Here is a 23,762-nt window from a genome sequence, read left to right as displayed (position 1 = left end):
TTATTTTTAGCATAGGACTAAAATTAAGATTCTCTCTCTCTCCGAGTTATACATAGCGTCTTGCCATTGTTGATGATTGCTCTCTTCGTGGCTGCCACCATTGTAAATAAGGATTCAACGTGCTTCATCCAGGAATTGAATGATAACGGGCAACTGATGACCACTCAAGGCAACTCATCAATTTATTGTGATTGTGCGCATTTCGACACGGCTGCCCGTCCAATCCATGTATGTTCATGTCCTCTTTGACAGCATTTCAAGAAGCCTATTGATTTTTACGTGATGTATCTTTGGCATCGAAACATGTTGTCAATCGCAGATCTTCATCAAACCGAAAAAGATGGCTATCCTCTGGCAGTGGTGTTCAAAGCAATATGCATGGAAAAATAAAGAAAAGCATATTTTTTGCAACATGAACCACCTGCTAAAACGAGAGAAAGCCGGTGATAGGTTTCGAGTCAGAGAGACCGAACTTGAGGGAGAGTCAGAAAGCATGAATAAGAGAATGAAAGGGAACAAGAAAGGCAGAGAAAGAAAGAGAACTAAAGTGAGGTAGGGATCTCAAATAAGATCGAGTATCACGCTTATCATCGAAACAATTGGCAATGATTTTTGAATGTCCACAATCCACCAGTAGCAGAGCGGGGAAACTCAAACAGTGAGGTTGTCGCAGCACAATACCAAAGAGCCACAGGGACAAGTAAACAGTCACAAAGCAGATGGCAGAACTTGTATTCGAGGTATAGAATGCTGACGTGATTACCAGGAAATTGACGAATCAGGACTGTTGGAGGCAGGGTGTTGACTTTGTGTGATCAATCCCCCGCTGGTAAGTCTTGCATGAGGACGAAACAATATTCTGCCAAAGAGTAAGAGAGCAGGAGAGGCTTGAATTGAATGATGATGAATTAGAAGCACCAGGTGTGCCCAGGTGAGCAGCGTGGCTAATGAGGTGGGTGTGGCTGACTGGCAAAGTGGAGCGAGGGAGGGGTGAGTTTGGTAGTGAGGAGGGGGGATCTTAAAGTGAGAGGTGGGGTTAGGGCTTGTGAAAGACAAGCATAGAAATCTGCGAGGAAGTAGGAGGTCACATTCGGTGTAGGAGATTTTTGTTATCTCCAGAGCATTGGCTCGAATAGTATTATTATTATTATTTTAATACATGGCTCCTAATTTTCCTTTCAGAAAATGGAAATATTGCTCTAACAGGGTATGCTGATAAATGCTGACAAAAGTGACAAAAATATAGAATGTAACCGGAGGGAAACGGGTTAAGGATTAAGTTGAGCTGATTTCCAAGTGATGGTAGGGATTGTGGTCATGCTTACAGTACGATGTAGGCATTATAGTACACTTATTGTACGGTTAAGGGTGAGGGTAACATTATGTAAACTATATACTGTATGTTAACGCTACACTCAAATCAAATCACATTTTAAGGGTCTTGGCAATTGGCTTACTTTGGTGCAGTAGGTGAGTTCAGTTTGCCACAACCATGCACTGATACTCACAGCTGAACACAGCGTCCCTTATTCCACTCTCATTGCATCTCCATTTTCACCCATGTTCTCTTGATATGGCCACAATTTTCCATAAAATGTAGCTATCGCTTTATGGAACAAGCGTATGTCTCGGCTTTGCTCTTTGAGAGTGGGTGCATTTGATACTGAGTGTCCTTGCAGTATTGAGGTCAAATATGGAGGGATTTTCTCTCTTGGTGAACTCATGCGTGACCTAAATAGATGAGAGGGTGGTTGCATGTGATCTTAGCTGCAAATGCATCGCACTACCACGGATTAGTAGCATGTTTGCTGCATGGGCAAAATGTCAATCTGGTCCGAGCAAAGCAGAGTACCAACTGTTCACTCAAGGCTGATGGTGTCAACTTTGGATGTCATCACATCAATAGCCTCTCGCACTGCCTGAAAAAGCCTGTAAGAGCCAACTTTTTTCCCACCTTATACCAATAGTGAATGCGAGGGACGAAGTCAACATGGCTTCATTTGTTCACTTCTACCTTTGCCCATCATAAATGGACTAACAAGTATTCTTCACACTGAAACTTTGAATCTTGGATGGGGTTGCGGGTAGGTTAGTCTCGGGTCCCCCCAACCCCCAACCCCCCTTAAGTTAGGTAAGGGGGAACAGGCACAGGTACTGTAATCACTTTTTTGGGGGGGGGGGCGGGGGGTCTAGATTAAAGTGATACTTGAGTAATAGTACAGAAAGTAATGTTTCGTTAAAGTTAAAGTTACTTTTACCTTTGAAATACTATAGCGAAACGTTCTCATTTATTCTGACCTGATTCTCTGGCAATACGCCTCTGGAAAATCATGCCTTGCTTTTATGGTTCAAAAAAAGTATTAAAGAACAGTATGCTGTGTATGTGGAGCCTCAAAACCAGATACAGCGCTGCGGTTCTTCCATTGCAGCACAATCGCTTAATTTGCAGGTGTCATTTGCAATTTATTTATTTATTTATTTATTTATTTATTGATTTTTGCAATGCTCCACTGCGTCATTTGGGTACGGCTCGACTTGCGGTTAAGAGTTAAATATTTTAGGTTTGAGTTCATGTTTTGAGTTTGTATTATGATACCAAGTTAAGGATCAGAGTAAAGGATCGGGATAATAATGGGTGTGGACTTATTCTATTAAGACACATTAGCCTCTGTTTTAGTCGTGCAACCAAAACCCGACTACTCTACATACCTCTCAGAACCCGAATCCCACTGGAAAAACTTGAGCTATTAGTCGTATCTTTCTTCATAGCCAGGGTTTTAGAGGCATCTTAGATCATTACAGAAAGCATTCAAAGAATATGAACACGTTTTTTCAGAGAATAGCTGAGGATAGGTTCCACAGAACTAAACACAAATACTTCACTGTACTTTTATATTATTCCTGATATGACCGTAATTGTGACTACGTATTCTTACGGTGCTGTGCAAACTAGTCCATTGCTCGCCGTTAGTAACCTCGAAACGCCAAAACCCGAGGCCCCCCTGTACAGTCTTGAGCTCCATCATACGTGGCAAGCTTTCGTCAATCCGAGCGTGACGACCCCCATCATATATCCGCACGATGATGGGAGGAAAGTCACAGGCTGGTTCATGAGGGTGCACGATGCCAGATCCAGTTAGTCGTGGACGTGTGGACGGGGGGTAACGGGGTAGTGGGGTGGCGATACGGGTGGGGGCCTCCCGCTCCATGTTCCGGCCTCTGCTTCCAACAGCTCGGGCCCCTGGCTGTGTTGCCATGACAACCGGATGAGGTAAATGTTTGCAGGAGAATCCTCATTACGAGCTGCACTACGTCCTGCAGTGACACCTACCGATCCTGACGTTGGTCTCTTTTATTTATTTTTTATTTTTTTGCCAAAATGTGTATTGTATGTCATTGAAAGGCACTAAAACAAGAAGTCAGGAGTGAATTCCTTTATGTTGCAGCACAAGTGGTTTCTGCAAAAGGGTGATTGGAAACATTCAGCTGAACATTATGCAAGCAGGTGGCATTAAACGTATTTTTTTTCTTCTTCTTAAGCCTCTAATTTTCCCAGACGCCCTTTCCCAAAATAGAGCACCGCTTTGCATAGTCGCAGCGATCACAGTTCTGGGTGAAATAACACACCGTGCTGTGTTTACAGATGAGGCTGAGACTGTGAACTAGCGAGATTGTAGGGGGATTGTTCACTGCTGCTGGATAGTCATTATTGACATTGTATGTGTGACATTTGCACTAACATAGAAGCAGGGCATTTTAAAATGATATTTATGGCTTGCATTGGAAAAGCCCTCTTGGAATTGCTGTTTGATAGTCAATTTGATTTAGAGCATGCAACACTTTAAAGAGAGCGGTCTCACAATGTGCTTTGCTTAAAAAAAAAAAAAAGAAAACGGAATCATAAAAATAATAGTGGAAGTGATCAATTTAGCAATTGGCCCATGGAAGGCTTACAAAAAGACACTAGTTTGACTGATTGTCACAAAAATTGGGTCAACGTGTTTCCTTTACAGGATACAAGGCAAAGTCTCAAGGCTCCAAATTGAAAAGTCAATCAGGCAGTGTGGTGAAATCATTTTGAGCGAATTCCAAGGCTCACACTTGGACTAGACACAACTAGGGAATTTTCCCAAACCAGCACAACCAGAATCAAGTATCTTAGACAGGCAAGTAATGCTAAAGTGCCAAGCTTTTTTGGCTTTGCCATCTCATAGACGAAAAGCACGGGATCAAAGTTTGATGATCATTTTGAGGATTCACATCCATAAAGGGCTCATGAAAAGAAGAAAGGCGCATATACCAGAGACCAGAAGACGGAAAAAAAAAGATTTTATTTTTGTTTTATAACCAAACAACAGAATACAGCTACACACATGACGTGTTTGACATTTCGAAATGCATTCATGTGCAACAACGATGTCACGGTCGTTGCTGTCTCAATTTGACTCTGACTAGTCATCTCTCTAGATGGGGAGTCTTCAATCTGTATCTGACAAAACCGTAGACAAGAGGTGGCCACTGGAGTCTGCAATGTCAACACTGTCCCAGGGGGGCCTGCGCTCTGGCAATAAATAAACACTCCATTCTGAAAGGTTTAATATAAAAATAGACATGAATCTAAGAATAGTTAATGCAGCAGTGCATGCTCTAATGTCCCAGTGTTTGCGAGAAAAAAGAAGTCACGTCATGCGAAACTATGCATTGAGAGCCAAGAGCTAAGCTAACGTAAGAATTTGTCAATGCAGCAACTACACAGTAGTTGGAACCCATAATGATATGTATAAAAACAAAGTCCCTGTGTGATTCTTTCCACTACACTGAGGGAAATGTTTGTTGAATGAGAAAATCACACTCAACGTCTCAGGATTTTGATTCCAGAACATGTGAACTAGCCGATTTCATGATGTTGCATGCTAATCAGCTTTGTGATCTACAAATGTCCCCGACTTTTCTAAGGAGTAAGCAATGATTAGTCATTGTGATGTGTAAGGGAATGGAAGGTAATGGAAACAGGTAATTTTAGCGGTGAGTCTTGTTAGCTAGCCAACCAAAATACGTAGTCATAAACTTTAAGTATTGCAGGAGATAAGCTTTCACGAAAAAGGCTCGTGCGCATCCTTCATAGTTTTGATGGTAGCATTTCCTCATATTGTGATTTGCTGTCTACAGTGAAAAACTTTCCTTTTGGCGCCATATTGAGGAATCTTTGTGTCAAGATACGATGTTGAGTGAGTTGAGGAGCTTCATGTAGAGGTTTACTGCCATTTTATAGTAATTATAGGCAATTATAAACATTTTAATGGGGAGGCCTTAACAACTCGTTGATTTTCGCTATGTGTAGCAGGGTTCGGGCCCGACCCTCTGTATGTTTGTGTCTTCTTGACCTTAGAACCCCTCCCCTAACCCCCCATAAACATCAAAACAGCCAATTTGAATTTCGAACAGTTGTTTAAATGATTGCTTTTAAGTGATTTTCTTTTACAGAACAGTAAACACAAAACAGCTCTTAAGCGGGGTACACACATTAATTTGTAACCACAAACAATTTTTTAAACCTGACCCAACACATAAGAACAACAACAAAAAATACATTAAATAATCAGCACCCGTTCTTCGTATAGTCTGTGGTGTACAGACAACACTCATTATCCTGCGGGAGACGTGGTTTGGATCGGAGAATTACATTTTTTGTAACCCTCACAAAATTATTATTTTTTAATGCTCGGAAATGTTCATTGTATGTTTTCTATGAAAAATGTGGAAGGAAATAGGGGAAAAATACAGGCGAAATGAAAGAAAAAAAATAGCCAAGAAATTGCCCCCACCCAAAAATTTGGAAAACCCTCCAAATTTGCAAGTATGTGAATCCGGGGCTGCCCATCCGCAAGTATGTAGAAGGTTGAATATGGTCAAGATTACCATACAACACACAACAATCGCAGGCCACCAGCCCCTGAAACAGCTGTCTGTCATAGTACTACATAATACATCGTAGTACTGCATCCTATGAGAGGCAACAGGGCATATGTGAGTTGATCAAAATACAGGTTGCGTCCTAATTCTTCCGCTATTGTTGCTTGACATTTATGATTGTCATAACTCATATATGCCCTGTAGCCCCACGCTGCCTCTCACAGGTTACTATGCATTATGTTGTACTATGACTCTTGTCCCACGCTGCACAGTCCTAAAAAAACAAAAACAAAAAAACCCGATTCCACCGTAGGTTAATCTTTTGCAGACTTCTGATAGCTGGGCCTTTGCTAACTTTGATCAAAGGGAGGGAAAACGTTCACATTTGGCATGTTCGTCAGTATATGCGTGGACCCCACTGACCCTGTGGTTTTGTCTGTAATGTTACTTTGTGCTGAGAATGCTTCACCCTCAAGGTGAACACAACTCATTAAAACCAACGAACACCGGCATTCCAGCATCCTTTATCTTGTTATTTATCTAGTATGTGTGTGTGATTGAATGTGTCTTTCCATTCCTTGTGTCACAATTATTTCCACCTCTCTGCAGAATTCTTGAACACAAACACCCGTAGTCTTGGTTTTGAGCATTCCCAAACCAATTAATGCATTCAGGTCACTTTTAATCAGAATGAAAAATGTGGCTGTCATATTTTTGTTAATCACAACTCTCCACTCCTGTAAACTCTTTAGCTTCATACCTTGGAAGAACGCTTCTAAAAAAAATGAAATAAAAGCACAATAGATCGGCGGTCCCCGTGATTATGATGATGATCTATTAAGTGACTGGTTATAATGGGGACTTTTAAATGGATAGATTTCAGGATGATGTCTAAGGGCCTCAAGTGCCCTGGTAGTAATGTGACAATGATAGCTGAATGAGTTTGAAACACTCACATTAAAAACCAGATAAAAATCCTAAAGGCTCTCTTTACTTTAACCTGATCTTTGGCAGATGAGGACAAAACCAGTTGGAGCGGTGTAATTAGGGCTGTCACATAATTAGAGTCACCATTTAAAGTGCATTCATTGACACGATAGTTGTACATGTACTCTTCTTTTATAATACCACATTGTTGTTTTTTTATGCTCTAATTGTGAGGAGTATACTTAGAGCTATTTCATCTTTCTACATCAAGCTAATGAAATATTATATTCTCTGGCTTCATATGATGATGCTTGTTTTAATTGTAGCACATACACTTGTGTGTGACTATGTAGTATATACCGTGGAATCTGCCTGTCTGCTGTACATGTCCTATTTTCTGGCCTGGTAGAAAAACACAGCTTGAATGACAGGATGTGAGACCAGAGGGGGAAGCGGGGAATTAATATTGAGGTCATTGGTCTGTATGACATCTTTCGGATATTTCGTAGGGTATGATCAGCTTACATTGTCACAGTAACCCTCTGAAAACTTGATCGTGGTTGTTTTCACACTCGTTGGTGTCAGTAAAACCAGTTGCATTTCGTTTTCGTGTTACAACGCTAACATCCAAACCAAAAAAATCAAACCCAGACCTTTTGAACATGTGGTCTTGGTCCGCTTGTAAGCCAACTAGGGTGAGGTTCAGTTCATTTCACAGGGACCACAGACATGGAGCATTGTTAAAGGAGAAACCTTGTACATTTGTTCACAATCTAAAACTGTCCAGACTGTCTTAAAGACCCTGTAAAATGTATTCAGAAATTTCTCTCTGAATACATTACGCATGTTTGATAATAAAGTGCAAAGGCAAAAGCATGGAATACAATGGACCGCCACTCTTCGCAAGGGCAGGGCCTGGGCCGGCCCACGAGTATTGAAAATCTGTTTAATTGATGGCCAAATAAATCTTTAAAATTGCTGACAAGTGCAGCTGCGAGTTACAGTGTTATCATTACGAGGCCCAAACCTGTTAGCTCATATGCTAGCTGTTGGCTAGCACCCTGTGATGACGTGATGGGATATTCCAGCCGCCAGAAGCTTTCAGTGGATATATTTTGGCTAAAATATGCTTGATGAAGTAGCATCCATTTTTCTGCGTGGTGTGATTTCACACATTCCGCGGACATGCCCACTATATTTGGGAGCAGGCTTGATTTGATAGGATTTTCAAGCCTAATTTTATATGCTTGCTGATGTCTTTAATCATTAAAATTGGAACGGTGAACACTCTTGTGTAGTATTTCAAATTTAGAAGACTTGTTTATTTTCAATTTATAGGGACTTCAGCAATATTTATGTAACATGATGCCATCAAAACTCTTCACAGATCAAGTGTCACAGGATACCTTTTGCCCCCATTTTCAGGCCTCTGCTGTTTTGAAGGGGCGGCCCAGGGTTATGCCAATGAGAGGCTGCTCACCATACCCCTCGTGACTTCGGGGCAACTACTAAGTATGGCTTTCGTTACCAGGGAGTTCCGGGAGCACACAGTAAGACAAGAAGCAACCATCAATAATGACAATAAAAGTGTTAATTCTGTTTTCACTCATGGAGGCAGCACTTCATTGCCAATTTGCCGAATTACCCTTGTAGCGGATGTGTGCATGTGGCACATGAAGCGGACACACTTTAAGGTATTTGTACAGGTTCATCTCAACAAACTAGAATATCCCGGAAAAGTAAATTTATTTCAGTAGTTCAATTCCAAAAGTGAAACTCTATTGCACATGGCTTATTAGGTGCATCAGAAATAAATTGCAGAAGGCCAATTTTGACATAATGTGTCCGCCCCCAAAAGAATTAAAAATAAAAATAATTTTGATTGTTTCTAATGTAATGCTCTAATTTCTTGAGATGGTGAATTTTGGGTGTTCATTGGCTGGAAGCTATATTCATCAAAATAACAAAATCATGACATTTTTCACTCTGCGTGCAGTGAAAGTGCTGCATATGCATAATGCAGGTTTCCCTTTTTCAGTTGAATGATTGAAATAAAGTTTTATTCCATACTAAATTTTTTTGAGACACACCTGCAAGTCAGAAATTAAATCGATCGGGCGATGCATCAACTTGTGAAAATTTTAGTTTTGACCAATCCCGGCAATGGATGAAAATGTCACCATCACGCGTCTTGTTTTATCAGCTGAGTCCTCTCATCTCAATGATTGGCACAGATGGCATCATGACCTTGAGTGCTAATTGTCATTTTTGCAATGTAAATACCGGTATGCAGATAAAGGGCATGATAAATAACACGATTATTTAATCAAGCCGATTGTCAACTGAGAAAAATTTTGCCACAGCCGCATATCACCCCCCGAAACACACTGTTGCTTTGTGATCGGTCCGCCCCATCAGTGATGTCGCTCTGAGAAAATCAGCGGCCTCGGGACAAGATGGATTCACAGGGTTTTGTCAATGCACAAATACCGCGAGAATTCTGCTGGCTGGCAAGGTTATGAACTCTCAACTGCTTTGGAAAATTTGAGTTTCATGAAAGTTATGGACCAAGTTTGATGCAATGGATGCAATGATAGAGGTGTTGATAGAGAAAACATGATACAATTTTGTTCATAGATTTCTCTATTAGGTGTATAATTCCAAGGTCACCAAATCCAACAGCATATCTTTTTGATACTTTGGCCCGAACACAAGTATCACGCTACAGGTGTGAACACAGCCCAAACCTTTGGTTTGGTTTCTATTTTTTGCAAATTGCTACCCAAGCCATGTTTGAAAAATTCCAAAATATTTAGAGTGGAGCTGATATTATCTATCCCCCAGGAGTGACTTTTCATACAGTACCTAGATGCCTCTTTGCAAAGAAATCAATAACTGTACCAGTCTGAGATCATTCCATTAAAAAAAAAAAAAAGTCCTGGGCCTTCACCAGGAATAGGCAGCACAAATCTGTCGCCGCGTCGCATACTTTTGTCTGTGGAGTCCACGCCAGAAACAGCCAGATGAGACGAGCCTTTTGTAAAGGTAGATCCTCATCACTCCTCGCTCTCCTCTTCGTCACCCTTGGAACCTTTACTCCAGCGCTGGAAGCAGTGGACTGTGGAAGCCAGGAAGAAGCTGGTCATGATGGCTACCACAGACACAGAGATGCCCGAGAAAATGATGATGAGTAGATCCGTCAGAGTCAGGCTGGCCTGGCACTCGCGGAAGCTGTCCTTGGAGAGCTGGGTCAGGGACACGCGCCGACCGTCCATGGGGAGGGAGCACTCCATGCCTTCCACTCCTGGACCCAGAGAGTAAAGGAGATTAGACAGATTTGCCAGACATGCTGAAGCGGGCTCGTGAGTGACTGACGCCATGTTGCGACTTGTGGGCCAATGCTTTTGCACAGCGTCCGTTCAAAAGATTATGTAACATGCAAGGGCAAGCAGGCAGGACTGAGGCTTATTGTTGTGCAATATGCCCTAACATAAATGTCATCCATGTTTTTAATTATTTCTACTGAAAACCCATTTCATTGTGTTGGAAATTGTAAACCTCATCATTATTTGGAAGTATGACGGGGTACAGACATCACCAGTGTTAAATGACATAAGTGACTTCTCACATGATGAGGAAAAAAAATAGCGAGGGTGTTCTTCCAATATTGTTTAGTACAGAGGCGCGAGTAAGTCACAGATATGCAAGTTGTAAGACTCAATTCCTAACCTTCAAGTTTCGAGAAAGTCCCAAAATTACTCCGGCAAAAATCCACCAAGTCCAGTTGCTACTTTTTTTTGGACTGGATTGGTTAAACATTCTTGTCAAATGTACTGTATGTGTATGTGTAACATACAGCTAAGATGAAATTTCTTCCCTCTCAACATAATAGAAATACTTGCTAATGTGACTGATCGGAAGATGACACAATTGATTTCTGCTTTCCGGTGGTTGCCGGCTAGTCATTAGCATCGAAACTGCTAATGTTGATGTGGTCGGGCTGTGCAAACCGCTCACATTTTCATGCTTTTCCCCTTAATCACTTGAGTGTTACTTGTTCAAATAATTCAACAGATTCCTTGTATTGTCTTGTTTTTGACGACATACAGTGATCCCTCGCTATTTCGCGGTTCGTTTATCGCAGCTTGGGTGCATCGCGGATTTTTTTCAATTATAAAAATATAAAAAAAATATATCTTTTTTTGAAGTCCGCAAAAATCTGTGTCTAAGTGTCGTTTGCTATGCGTGCTAGTGTGTGCGCACTCTGCTCAAGCGCTGAAGGTCCACATGGGGTACGTGTGTGTGCGTGCACGCATGGGCGCAGGTGAGTGTATGTGTGTTGCTGAGAGACGGAGAGAGAGAGAGAGAGATTTATAAGAACAAAAGCAGGTCTCTCCATCCTTAATGGTCTAAACAACCGGATTGACTAATCATAAACACGTCTGCTGCACGCAGGAGGGATCGCTGGCCTATGTGTGTGTGTGTGTGTGTGTGTGTGTGTGTGTGTGTTATAGTGTGGTCTGCTCAATCTGCTCAAGCGCAAAGGCCCACGTGGGTCAAATGTTCTATATATATATATATATATATATATATATATATATATATATATATATGTTAATTGGTCGCTAATTCGTGGATTTTCGTTTATCGCGGGTGGTTTTGGTCCCCATTAACCGCGATAAATGAGGGATCACTGTACCAAGCACAGCAGCCATCGGGTTACCGTTAATGTCCAACTCTGAGAAATAACTATTGCAATCTAAAAAGAGGTTGTTGCCTCTGAGGTTATAGTTCCATTTCACATCACAATCACAAAGGCCTCAAAAAATGTGTTTCATGTCACAGTCGTGAAGTCCAAAGCCCGGCCCCAACTCAGTTTTGACCACACGCAGAAGAAATTGCCATTGTAAATATTGAGCATGTTCAGCATTTATGATTGCAGGTCCCAACCATCTTGCAAGCAGATCGGGAAGGAAAAAACAATATACACGCTGCTCACCAAAAGATTATCACTGGATAATCTCATCATATGGCCTTTGCTGATTTTGATTTCAAGTGAGATGTAATGCTCAGACCCCACTGAAAAGGGCTGGAATGTGTTCAAATCCCGACTAAGGCACAGGACGGATGCCAGAAAGAACAATTCAAATATTTATATTGCAGAATCTTTTTATCTGATATTGCAAAGTCTGCAGGGCAATGCAGAGGGAGCTGATTTAATAACTATCAAGTGTTTGCTTCGCAGTGTTTTAAGTCTTGCCACTTGAGTAAAGCACACCCACCTTCAGCAGCTTCACTGCAGAAACAATTAAGGTAAATCTAGCACGTAAATGGCCACATTAGAGCAACTGAACTCAACATATGATATTTACATTTCACAATTTCATAGTTGTAGAGCCATAACACACATGGACTTTTTAGAGATGAAACTTCAAGCTCTTGATTTATCCTTATCTTAAGTTAAAAAAACAAGTCAACATGTAGAATGAAGAATTGGGGTTGCCGGAGTTGTCTTTCAAATCAAAATGTACAGTATGGCGATCTGGAAATATATGTGTTTTATTGGCTAGCAAGGATTGGGTAACTCAATAAAACAAAACAACAATCGCCTAAAAATGCGACAGCAGATAACCTTAAGTGAACATAAAAAATGTGAATGTGCATCGGAGGCAATTTTGACGCAACTCACGCCATTGAAGTGCCGTTAGTCAGTCGCTAAAGTTGTTTCCGTACTGTTCAAATGGACCTTCCACGAGTTATTACCCTTCATTTTTCATTTCAAATTACCTGCCATTTCGTCCTTACTCAAGAGAAAATTGCAGCAAGGTGAAATAGCTCAGAAAATGCAGTATAAAGTATTAATGCTTAGCAGTAATTGCTGCATATATATACAGTATCTATCTATCTATCTCCTCTGTATCACCAGAAAATGATGATTTGATTAGAGTGTGAATGGTTATCTATAGCACAGTAAATCTGCCAATCGGTCCAGGGTGAACCCTACTTCTCTTGCCAAAAGTCCGCTGTGATTGGGTCCAGCTCACCTGTGATCCTCAAAATAAAAAAGCACAACGGAAACAGATGGATGGGCGGACGTTTTGTGACAAAAAAGGGATATTTTCTCAGATCGGAGTCTGACAGCTGTAAAAGCACGAACTATACTAGTTCCACTGTGACATGTCAACGTCTTGCTTGAATGACCTTGTGGGGCTAGTGGTTGTTATAGGTCCTAAATGCCCGGTGTTATGTCTGGAGCATTAGCGCAGTATCGACATATAACCCAATGGGAGCCTCCTCTGTCTGGTTCAGGATCAGAATCTCATGAGTCAGCGCTCAATTGACAAGAAGCCAAAGTTATTGATTCGGGTGAGAAAGAGCACACTGGTTAATGATGGCATTAATTATAAGACCTGTTAAACATGCTGTATGTGTCCGGGAGTGAGCTTCCAGACAAAAATGCTTCAGGCCTGGTCTTACAAGTGGTAATAAGGTTAAGCGGCCTCACAATAATGAACTGAAAATATTGTGGCTTGTTATGACTCTGGACTCAATTATTCTTGCACAACAAACAATATGGCAGGCACTTGTACACTTTGACTGAGGAGAGCTTTGAGTGGAGATTGTCATGAGAAAAACATTTCCCAGGCTTTTTCCTAGCCGTGGCCTACTGTGAATTGATGAATTAATTGAGTAATCCATTCTGCTTGAATGGCCAGGATTCATGAAAATGCAAACAGATACAACCTTTAGAAAAGAGCCTGTACTTCACATCGAAATGGCAACATTATAGCAGGATTACTTCGTGCTTTGGGGTCAGACGCTGCTTCTAACACTCGGCTGATTCACACAACAGGAAGTCCCCATTTTGACACAATGACACTCATGCTGACTCACAAGGTGAAAACAATTCCAGCCTCTCGCTGTCACCGCTGGTAACAAAGCAGCTCAGTGACATTAGAGGACAGGAGGAAGGAAATCGATTTTTAAAAATGTAAAACTGTGAGTGTCTTCCCTGAGAAGCAATTACAGATTAGTCGCGATGAGAACATAAGTAGAAAATTGTAACCTCTCCCATGACTTGAAAGTTTCCCATCAGCAAACTCCAATGATGAAGAAAAAGACAAAGTGTGATAATTTTCCCGGAAGAACACGCACTCCCTTCCAAAAGTATTGCAGCGGTCAGACCAATTTATTTCTTGTTGAATGATTATGAGGCACGGTTTTAGACAGGCCAAGTCCATTCCTGGACTTAATCCCGATGGAGCATGCAGTTTACCTGATCCTGAGGAGACTGAAAGGAGTAACCTCCCAACCTCCGCTGGCAAAGCATCCCAAGAGAAAAATACAAAAGTTTGGTCATCTCATTGGGGCCAATAAGATTAATACAATTATTGCAAGAAAAGGATTTTCAACTAAACCCGACGGCTGTTTCTCAATCAGCGTGCTTGGTAGTTCTTACGCCCTTGTGAGCTCGTGAGCCATCACCAGTCACGGCCCAAGAACTATTCCAATTGAAAGAACAAATAAATCAAGAATGCACGGAATACCCGGATGTTGTTCTTGTCATTTACCTTAATCCAAGGATGCATCAATCAGTTACTTGTGAAGGCTTGGCTACAAAAATATATGCATTTCATGCTGCTGCTACCTAAGAAAAACGAGGCAGGGTGGACATTAACAAGAATTCAGCCAAGAGACTAGAATTCTTTCGAAGAATGTTCTCTCATATGTCCTTAAGAAAGCCGTACTTGGCGAGTCCACGAGACTGTACTCTGCATTCTGGTCCAAGTCTTAGTCACTCAATACTCCTGTTCATCTGTACATTTGATGTTTTGTTACAAATAGCGCTCCATAACTTGTGTATCATATCCAGAAGTAAATGCCTGATTTTTGACAGTCTACTGCATTCCCCCAAATTAATCCTGATGGAGCATTCATTTTAGATGCCATTGAAGACACGGAGCAGCACAATCCATCAAAACCCCACGAATGAAGAATGCAAATGTTTGGTAATAAAGTAGTAAAAGATGAGCTGCCAAATGTTTCAGGTCACAGCAAAACTAAAGAAACTAGCCTCGATGGTTCCAATACCTTTTAGAGCGGAGTGTATGCAGAAGATACACACTTGGTAGACAGAAAACGCTACACAAAAAACAATAAATCGAGGCCAATGAACACATAGCGTGTCCCGTTGCGCATTGCTTTGTGGCAATCAACACACAACTGATTCAACATCTTACGACTATTTCACCAGAATTTCTTCTTTTATTTCCAGTATCCGATAGGTGGAACCAGACTAGCACTAAGAACAACAGTAGACAGAAAGAGACCTGATGCATTTAAGGGAGGTGGGCAAGACCCCTCTTCATCACAAGATTGTTGTTTTCTCGGTCTTGGAAATGGCCTGCTCTGGTCCAGCAAGTTGTTGGGTTTGTAAACAATGTTTCTGGTTTGGTTCATGTACATAGCCTTCTTTAGACAATCTGTAAAGGGAAGACCACTGTATTTTTCTTTCCCTAGTGTCCATGTCAAGGGATAAAGAGACACGCCAACAGTCAGCTTTAATGATGTGCTAGCTTTATAACAAATGGTATGATGCCGCACCAATCCTTTACATTCCAAGCATGGACATTTAATGTATTACACGTGGGATTAAAGTCAGCCACGGGATGATTAATCCGCCATCTCCAGTCATGATTGATCTACCTCATCGTGACTGACCGTTATCAGCGGTGGTTTTTCCTCCCCCCTTTAACGACAAATTGTTGATTTTAGCATCTGCCTTTCATTCGTACAATGACCATGTTGTCCATGACACGGACACAGAAGGTGATGCTATAATGACTGAATCTCCTGATATGCATCACACCGATTAACTATCAGGCAGATGTAATTAAGATCCATTCAGGGCCCATCGCGGAGCCATAAAGTCGTAAAAAAGGCAATGAAAAATTCATAGGTCACGGCGAGGGAAGGAGCCGAACGAGCAGGGAGGCGAGTGAAATGCAGAATGACGAGCGTTCATGCGACAGCGTGGGTTGGGGGTGCATCACTCAGGAGGGGATTCCTTCTGCAATGAGACCCAATCACGGTACGTTTCATCAGCCCTCCTCATGGCCTTTCGACAACAGCTCATCATGGTGCAAAGCAGCATTTAGTAATCAGGCTAGGATACAAAAATATGCCAGCCTGTGTTAAAAAATAGCCAGTGATGTCGTAGGCGGCTTGTGGCTTACTACTTTCATTATTTTTTTTTAAGACGACACTGCGTTTTGCAGCTTTCTACAGGAAACTTGATAGGCTACAAATGAAAATTGAGACTCCAAATCCCTCATCAAATGAGCTCCTACTTTATGGCAAAGCTGATCGTAGAGTTGGCCTGCCATACCCCGCAGGCGGCTCCAGCTCCAATTACCCTGGCCAAACCACCCAGAGAACTGTGTCACCCTGAATTATACATAGCCTTTGTTCATCCTTAAGTCACTGGTGGACAAGACAACACTAGATCATGTTTGCACTCATCCCTTAAATAAACATTGAACTACCCAAGTGCACTATCAAAAAGCAATATTTTGTGAACCCAACCTATACCGAAATCATATCCTCCACTCTCTCAAGACGCCGTTCCCCAATTAATTGCACTTCAACACGTTTAACCTCACTTGAAATAGACCCCCCCCCCCCCCCCACATAATACCATCGAGTAGCTTTAATGACCTCGACTATGACTATGGGTCCACCAAATGGCATACTTCGGTTCAGTTCATTACATCTTGATCTGGTTAGGGGTTCCATGCCAGAAGTTAAATAAACTCAGAATTGACATCACAGCAGGTGAAAATCTAGTGAATTGAAATGGGGGAACGAATATATTTACATCCCCCAAAATAGCACCTGTGAGAACCAGGTTGAAAATCCTTAACACGGTAAACAAAATACAGAAGCGTATGGTTTTATAGCCGCGCACCATCAGAAGTGATGGGGAGGAAACAAGTGGATTGTAATTCGTTCTGCTTCCAACTACAGTGGATTAAATGAACAGAAGCTGCTAATTAAACATGGAAGAAACAATCCTGTATTGAGTCATCAACAGAACATGTCTAAACTGGGTACAACTACACCCGGGGCTTGCGTCGTCACCATCTGAAGAAATACAGTTTGTTGGTCTGATCTTCTGTCTGGAAATCTGATTTTCCCAACCCATCCCCCAAAACATCCTGCATTTCTTTTTTTTCTTCTTTTTTTTAAGCATATGCCACCTCACTGACCGACAGTAATCAAACTTATGCAAACAGACAAGTGTGCCAATCGTGAACTTAGCATCACGGGGGAAATCAAGAAGTGTAAAATGAAATGGGAATTGGGTTTTGCAGTATGGGGCTTTCTGGCTGCTACATTATGCAGGCTGTCGGGGGAACCATGAAGACCTCAGGACGATTTCAAAAATAGCAGCGTGTGCTTGTCCAAATATACCGTCTTTAAAATCAGCTGTTGGTTCCTTGCACTTTGCATTTCAACCTTTAGATCAGTAGAGGGGAGCAACACGTGTCTGTGCCTTAATTAGCAATAGCTTTATGTCCATCCTGAGGATATGTTTCAAACTTTTCATTCTGCTTTAGCCAGTTAGCATCATCTGTACCTCCTCCTTATGATAGGGTAATAATCATCAGCCGGTTACCAACAACTTCACATAACCTTCTAGTTGCATTCCAACCTACATGCTTGCAAAATTTACACCAGATTATTTAAATATAGAAAACTTGTTTTGTGCTTTATTTTCTTTTATGTCTATATTTTTTTTGCAAATATTTTATTGTGACTGTCCCACATAGCGATTGAGCATCATTTTGGGAGACGTCTTCCACTGAGCACCGCTCCTTGATGAGTTTCAACTTTCATGTTGTATATGTGCCCTGCGACTGACTGGCGACCAGTTCAGGGTATAGTCTGCCTATCGCCCAATATCGGCTGGGATAGGCTGCAGCAAGCAGTTAGCACTATCTGCACCTCCTCCTTGTGATTGGTTTTAACACCCAAAATTATAGCATCAACACCTTCACGAGCAGCATACACCATTAAGAACAACCTGCTGCAGAATGCGAATTGAGACTTGGTCACAATTTAAAGAGATATCATAGTGGATGATCCATCAAGACACAACAGAAATGCTATGCAGGTAGAGCACTTAAAATCACTATTCACAAATTCGGTACAAGTACAATAATCACCTATTTTCATTTTTTGCCCTCTTGCAGACAGCATGCCACCGAAATAGTCCAAATAGGAAACTAGTTTGGTACATTATTTGGTGTCAAGGAAGTACATTGTATTGAAGTAATACATCGTCAAGTTACGGACTGCTCCGGAACGAAGCAAATCCCACAAACATCGCCAGGAATCTGAACAAAAAAGGTTATTAAAAAAAAAAAAAAACGCAATACTGACAAAGTTCAACAAAGGTCAGTAGTAAAAAAAAAAGCCAGAATAATACATAAATTACATGCAAAAGGCAAGGAGGGCTCAATAACGAATATTGCTTGTCATAAAAAGACAAGGAGATCCAGTTCCAAGAAATGAAAACACATAAACAAGAAAAATGATACGGAAATACACAGGAAATACAACTTGAGACAGGAGTCGAGAGCATGGCGAATGAATTATCTCACAGAGACCTGACAGTTTGGAAGTCCTTAAATCAGGGGTGCCTAAACATTATAAAAATCACCGTTCCACCATCATGGAAGTGTTCGGAAATACATTTTGAGTGCATTGCTTCACTCAGGCCATTTGGAAACACAGAATGTTATTCAAATCTGCTGTTCGGTTATTCAAAGTGCCCCCAAAAGAACACCCCCAAAGTGCCCCATTGCAAGCAGTACAAAGGAAAGTTAACGGCTGCTTTTGGAAATTAATGTGAGTGGAGCGTGCTCTACACACACAGCACGTGAGGACAAGGTCAACAAAATGTCGCCTTGATAACTACATTAAAGTTTTTCTTTTGATCTTATAATGGCTTGGCTTTAACCAAAATCCCGCGTCACGTAAAAGGTACACTCCTGGGAGATTATTGCACCTTGTAAATTGTTGATGTGTGAAGCTAAAGTTAGTTGCCATGTCTACTGCTGCATTTACCGGTACTTACTTAATTGCATACTTACGGCAGGAGTTGCTTCTTCTTCTGTTTTAAAAGATGACAAAGTAGAAGAAGCAATAGTAGTCATGGCACCTAATTTACAGGTTTGCACATGTTAAAAGGCACATTAATCCACCAGGATTGTAACATTGACTTTAATGCAAAGCAGGATTCTGATGACAGTAAGACACTGACAAAAAAAAGAAAAACTTTGTTCTCAAGACCTCTCATTCACTTAGGAATACAGCCTATTACGAGCAGTTCTGTATTTATTCTTCATTTTGCATTGTACAGGTAAAGCTCTACTCCATGAAAACTGACCTCGTGAGGAGGGGCTTGGGATAGTGAGCAAACACTATATTTACGGTTGAGACTATTAATACAGTCAATTATAAACATATAAACCCTGGGAAGGGATCAATTACTTGGAGTTCCTGTCATTTATGAACAGCGGGGATTACTGTATAGGATATAGAAGCTCTTTGTCACATGCCACGCAATTAAGTTTCTCACTCAGTGATGAATGTAACATGCGCTCCCAACACCCACGTCGTGAACACTCACCAGACTCGTGTCAACTCCATTCGCTAATGAGCATCCACTGTACTTCTTCCAATGGCACGCTTTGGAGAAGATTGGATGAATTTGGTCTGGTAGAGGAATACGTGGGGGAGAAATACTACCAGTCCTCCTTTCCAATTTGTTCAATTAAAATAGCCCCAAAAAATGCCGATCTCATGAAAATGATTGACAGTCCACCACACAACATACACTGCTGGACCAGTGGCAAGCCTGGCTTTTGTTACCATGACAACTATAGGTGGAGCCTGAGACTTGCAACTGTGTGTGCGCGCACGATTTTCATTTTTGGAAGAAGCATTTCATTCATGACATAAAACAGCAAGAAATATGTCAGACTAAGCTATGTATATTTCTACAATAATTATCCACATTTCACTTTGCACTCATGAACATATTCACATTTTTCCCCTTTTGGAACCAGCTATTTGCTGGGGGGAAAAAAAAGAATTCTTTCTAAAATGCCTTAAGATACCACAAGATAGCAAAAAGGCCCTGTCCAAGAGGAAAGTAGTACATTCTGTCAAATAAAGAATATTCAAGTGATGCCTTTCAATTAAAAAAAAAAGCCAGTCATGCTGTTGAAGCCTGAGCTACGATCCTCAGATGTCACGAGAGTCTCGAACCAAATGTTTGTCTCAGTACCAAGACTGAACTGACCAAATACATGAGTATTTGCGATTGTTAGGCCAGGCTTTTTGGCAAGCAGATCAGGGAGAGAGGAAAAACCCGAACAAATCCCACACCACTGGATAATCACTAAGGATGTTTTTTTTAGAGACATCTGACATCTGGTCTTGACTGACACTGATCAGAAGGGTTGAAGGGGATGCTCAAATTTAGTGCGATTATCGGATTGTGTGTACTCTCGCTTTCTGTTGCACCTTTGAGGTTTGAGCTGTTTTTATACGCAGGTCAACACTCACACCCAAACAACCTTGGAACAGTGACAGGAGAAGAAGAAGAAGTACGCCCACTCTCTCTCTCTGCAGTAGCCTCCGTACGAACATGTATTTGCATTACATTTTCGTCCTAAATTCTTAGTTCAGGCCCAATTTGGACAAGCACAGAACAACTGCACGAGCAACTTGTCACGTGAAGCTCCAATGTCGGCTCTGTTTCATTTTACCTCGTCCGGTCCCATGTTGCGGCTCTCTTGCACTTCAACGCTAACTGAAAGACATCAATAGTAATTGCGTGGCTGGCTCAGCCTCAGTAGGAGCTACTGTATGTGTGCAGGGTCTGATGGGATATGCTATCTTCTTTGAGCTGAATGAAAGCGGATATTAAAGGGCCTCGGTTTTTTTCTTTTTTGGTGCGTGTACTAGAACAAATAGTGTAAACCCCGCATGGTTGTTAGAGGCCCATTCGCACATGTAAGCAGATCACAACCACAGTACAATATGTCTGATGCGTTAGCGTGAGCCTTGTGTTGTTTCTCAGGGGCACTCACACATACAGCATATCTTGTGCCCTGTTATCTAACTCAAAGTCACAAGGCCCAAAATGTCTACCCGATGCCCGCTGTTATGTAAAGCAATAAATTGATAGTCCAAATGATTGTGCAGGAAAAAAGAAAAAAAAGTCGAACAATGCATTTTGTGAACTGTTTAGTCACAGGTGAGCAGAAGCCTATCCCAGCTGAGTTTTGGAGCGAGAAGTACAGTCCACACTGGTCTGCCAGTCACTTGCAGGGCACACAAAGAATAATGTTCTACTTGGGGTCTCCAGTGAGCTGCAGCCTATTCCAGCTGACTTTTGGTAAGAGAAATGGATTCCCCCCTGGGCTGGTTGACAGTTGATCAAAGAGTACATCCATTTATCCAATTTCTACACCACCTTTCCTCATTAGGGTCACAGGTGAGTTGGAGCCTATCAGAGCTGACTTTTATGTGAGAAACGGGCTACACCCTGGTCTGGTTACCAGCCAATCACAGGGCACAGGGCAGACAAAGATCTTTTCAAGCTCAACCTTCACTGCAAGGGAACATTTTGAGTCTTAAATGAACCTAACAAGCATGTTTTCGGAGTGTGGGAGTTAAGTGGCGTACAAAAGAAGTGTCCCATATCAGTATAACAATACAATATTCTTGTAAGTTCTCCCCATTAAGTGCTGGCTTGACAGAGAGAAAGTGGCAAATGATTGAGTCTCAAGAAAGACCTCTACTAAACGTTGGATATTATATAAAAATAAAAGCATGTTAACCAATCGAGCTGGGTTTAAGTGTATTCTGCACGACCATCTATCTGAACTAAAGATACAAATATTCTCCTAATTACTTTCCTGAGACTAATAGTCCCGTTCACATGTTTTTGTCATTGCACGTTCAGCCTCAAATAAGGGCGATTGTGTCATATTACACATTTGCTTTGGAGGCTAAGGGGCGGAGGAAGAACAAGACTAAATTAGAACGGGAGATTTGGGAGGAGGGGTTTCCCACTCCAACAAGGAGCTAAATAGATGTGAAATGTTACAACACTGTGTGTCAGGGAAAGTTCGAGAGATTTGCTTACCGTTGGGAAGCTTATGACTGTTCTCCATGAGCCACGCAAACAGGTTGGCAAAGTTGCAGTTGCACACCCAAGGGTTGCCCTCCAGCCTCACCACCCGCAGGGAGGGCAGCTGACTTAGCGCACCCACCTTGAGGCTTGACAGTGCATTACGCTCCAGTTCCAATTCCCGGAGCGAGGTGAGGCCCAGGAAGGCGTCTTCATTCACCATGCTCAGGTAGGGGTTGTTACCCAGTCTCAGTTTGATCAAGCTCCGGGACTCCCCGAACGTGCCCTTTGGGATTTCCGTCAAGTTGTTGCTGCCAAGATCCAGGAAGACCAGCCTGGAGGAGGTGCTAAGAGTGCCCGGTTCGATGTATGAGAGCGTATTGTTCCGTAAGTCCAAATACACTAAGTCACTGTACAGAACCAGGAAGTCAGAAGGGATGCGGGGTATCCAGTTGTCAGCCAGCAGGAGCCGGCGAACATCCAGGGGGATCTCGTCTGGGAGGTGGGTCAGCCCGCGGCCACTGCAGTCCACCGTGTGGGGGTCCGGGCAGAGGCAGGTCGCTGGGCAGTTCTCCCCCCGGGTCCAGAACACAGAAGTCAGCACCATGAGGACAGGCTGGAGCCAGCAGACACATGGCAACATGGTCATGGGGGGGAAAGGAGTTTGGGGGAAAGAGGGTGAAAAGGGTAGGGGTCAGAGGACAGGAGATTGGGACGAGGATGGGGAATGGGAGAGTGAAAGGGGGTTCAACCCCGCTGATGGAACATGCCAGAATATAGAGGGGCTCAGGGGATGAAGGCAGAGCAACGAGGATGTCAGGGAGCTCATTTATACGTCAGAGGGGTTGAATACACTCGAGCAGCCAGAAGTACAGATCAGGGATGTATTGGATGGTTGCGTGATTAGGGGGCAAAGGGAAGGTGTGGGGGGTGAAGGTGGAGGGGGGTATTCTTCGGATATGGCAGCGGTCACCAAGAAGGTCTGGGACGCGGTGATGGGATTCAAGCATGACAAGCCACCGCCACGTCCCCCCATCGGTCCATTAGCGAGTGGGAAAAGCCTTTGTGACCACACAGAGAATCCTGCAGAACATCGCTCAAGCGTGGTGTAAGATTATCCCCCCAGACTCCCCGACATACCACCCACCATCTTTTATTATTAATAGTGTTGCGATGATTCCCTTGCAGAACTCCCAGTATGCACCCACCGGAAAAAAAACAAAAAAACAAAAGACAACCCAGCTGTCCTCTTTAAGTCCGATCAGGAGCGGGGAATTAACATCCAATCGGGAGCATTATGCGTGCAGGCACACACACATACACACGTACACACACAGGCACAGCCGTGCAGCTTCGACGTCTGCCTCCGACTGTGGCACGACTCAGCTCTCACCCTCCAAACAATCCCATCCTCCCTCGGTGGAGGCGTGTCTCATCCGCGCTGTCAACACCTGAGGTCACTTCCTGTGGTGTGACGACATAATAACTATCGTTGAAATCTGCCAAAGAGAGGAAGCAGGTGCCATTTTGTTGACCTACACTGGTGATTTACGTGAGGTAGATGTCCTTTGAATTGCAATTTTTTTTTCTTCATGATCTTATATCTTGCACATCAACAAAAAATGTTTCCATCTGCAGGGCTAATCTCCATTTCTAAATGATGAATGTAACCATATTGAGAACCAAAATAAGGGGCAAATGGATCATAAAC

At 42.3% G+C, this 23,762-nt stretch overlaps 1 protein-coding gene across 1 annotated transcript; it reads right to left on the bottom strand.

The window, feature by feature from the left end:
* Positions 1-9,747: 9,747 nt before the first annotated feature.
* On the bottom strand, positions 9,748-23,471 carry lrrc38b (leucine rich repeat containing 38b). Its single transcript, XM_052077134.1, has 2 exons — positions 22,067-23,471; positions 9,748-10,144 (listed from the first exon to the last, which is right to left on the bottom strand). The coding sequence occupies exons 1-2, from the start codon at positions 22,698-22,700 to the stop codon at positions 9,897-9,899; spliced, it is 882 nt and encodes a 293-aa protein (XP_051933094.1). The 5' UTR covers positions 22,701-23,471; the 3' UTR covers positions 9,748-9,896.
* Between the last annotated feature and the right edge of the window lie 291 nt (positions 23,472-23,762).

This window comes from Hippocampus zosterae, chromosome 9 (assembly GCF_025434085.1).
Source record: "Hippocampus zosterae strain Florida chromosome 9, ASM2543408v3, whole genome shotgun sequence".
Classification (NCBI taxonomy): domain Eukaryota; kingdom Metazoa; phylum Chordata; class Actinopteri; order Syngnathiformes; family Syngnathidae; genus Hippocampus; species Hippocampus zosterae.
Note: the sequence above shows the minus strand (reverse complement) of the source record. Positions and strands in the feature narration are given on the sequence as shown.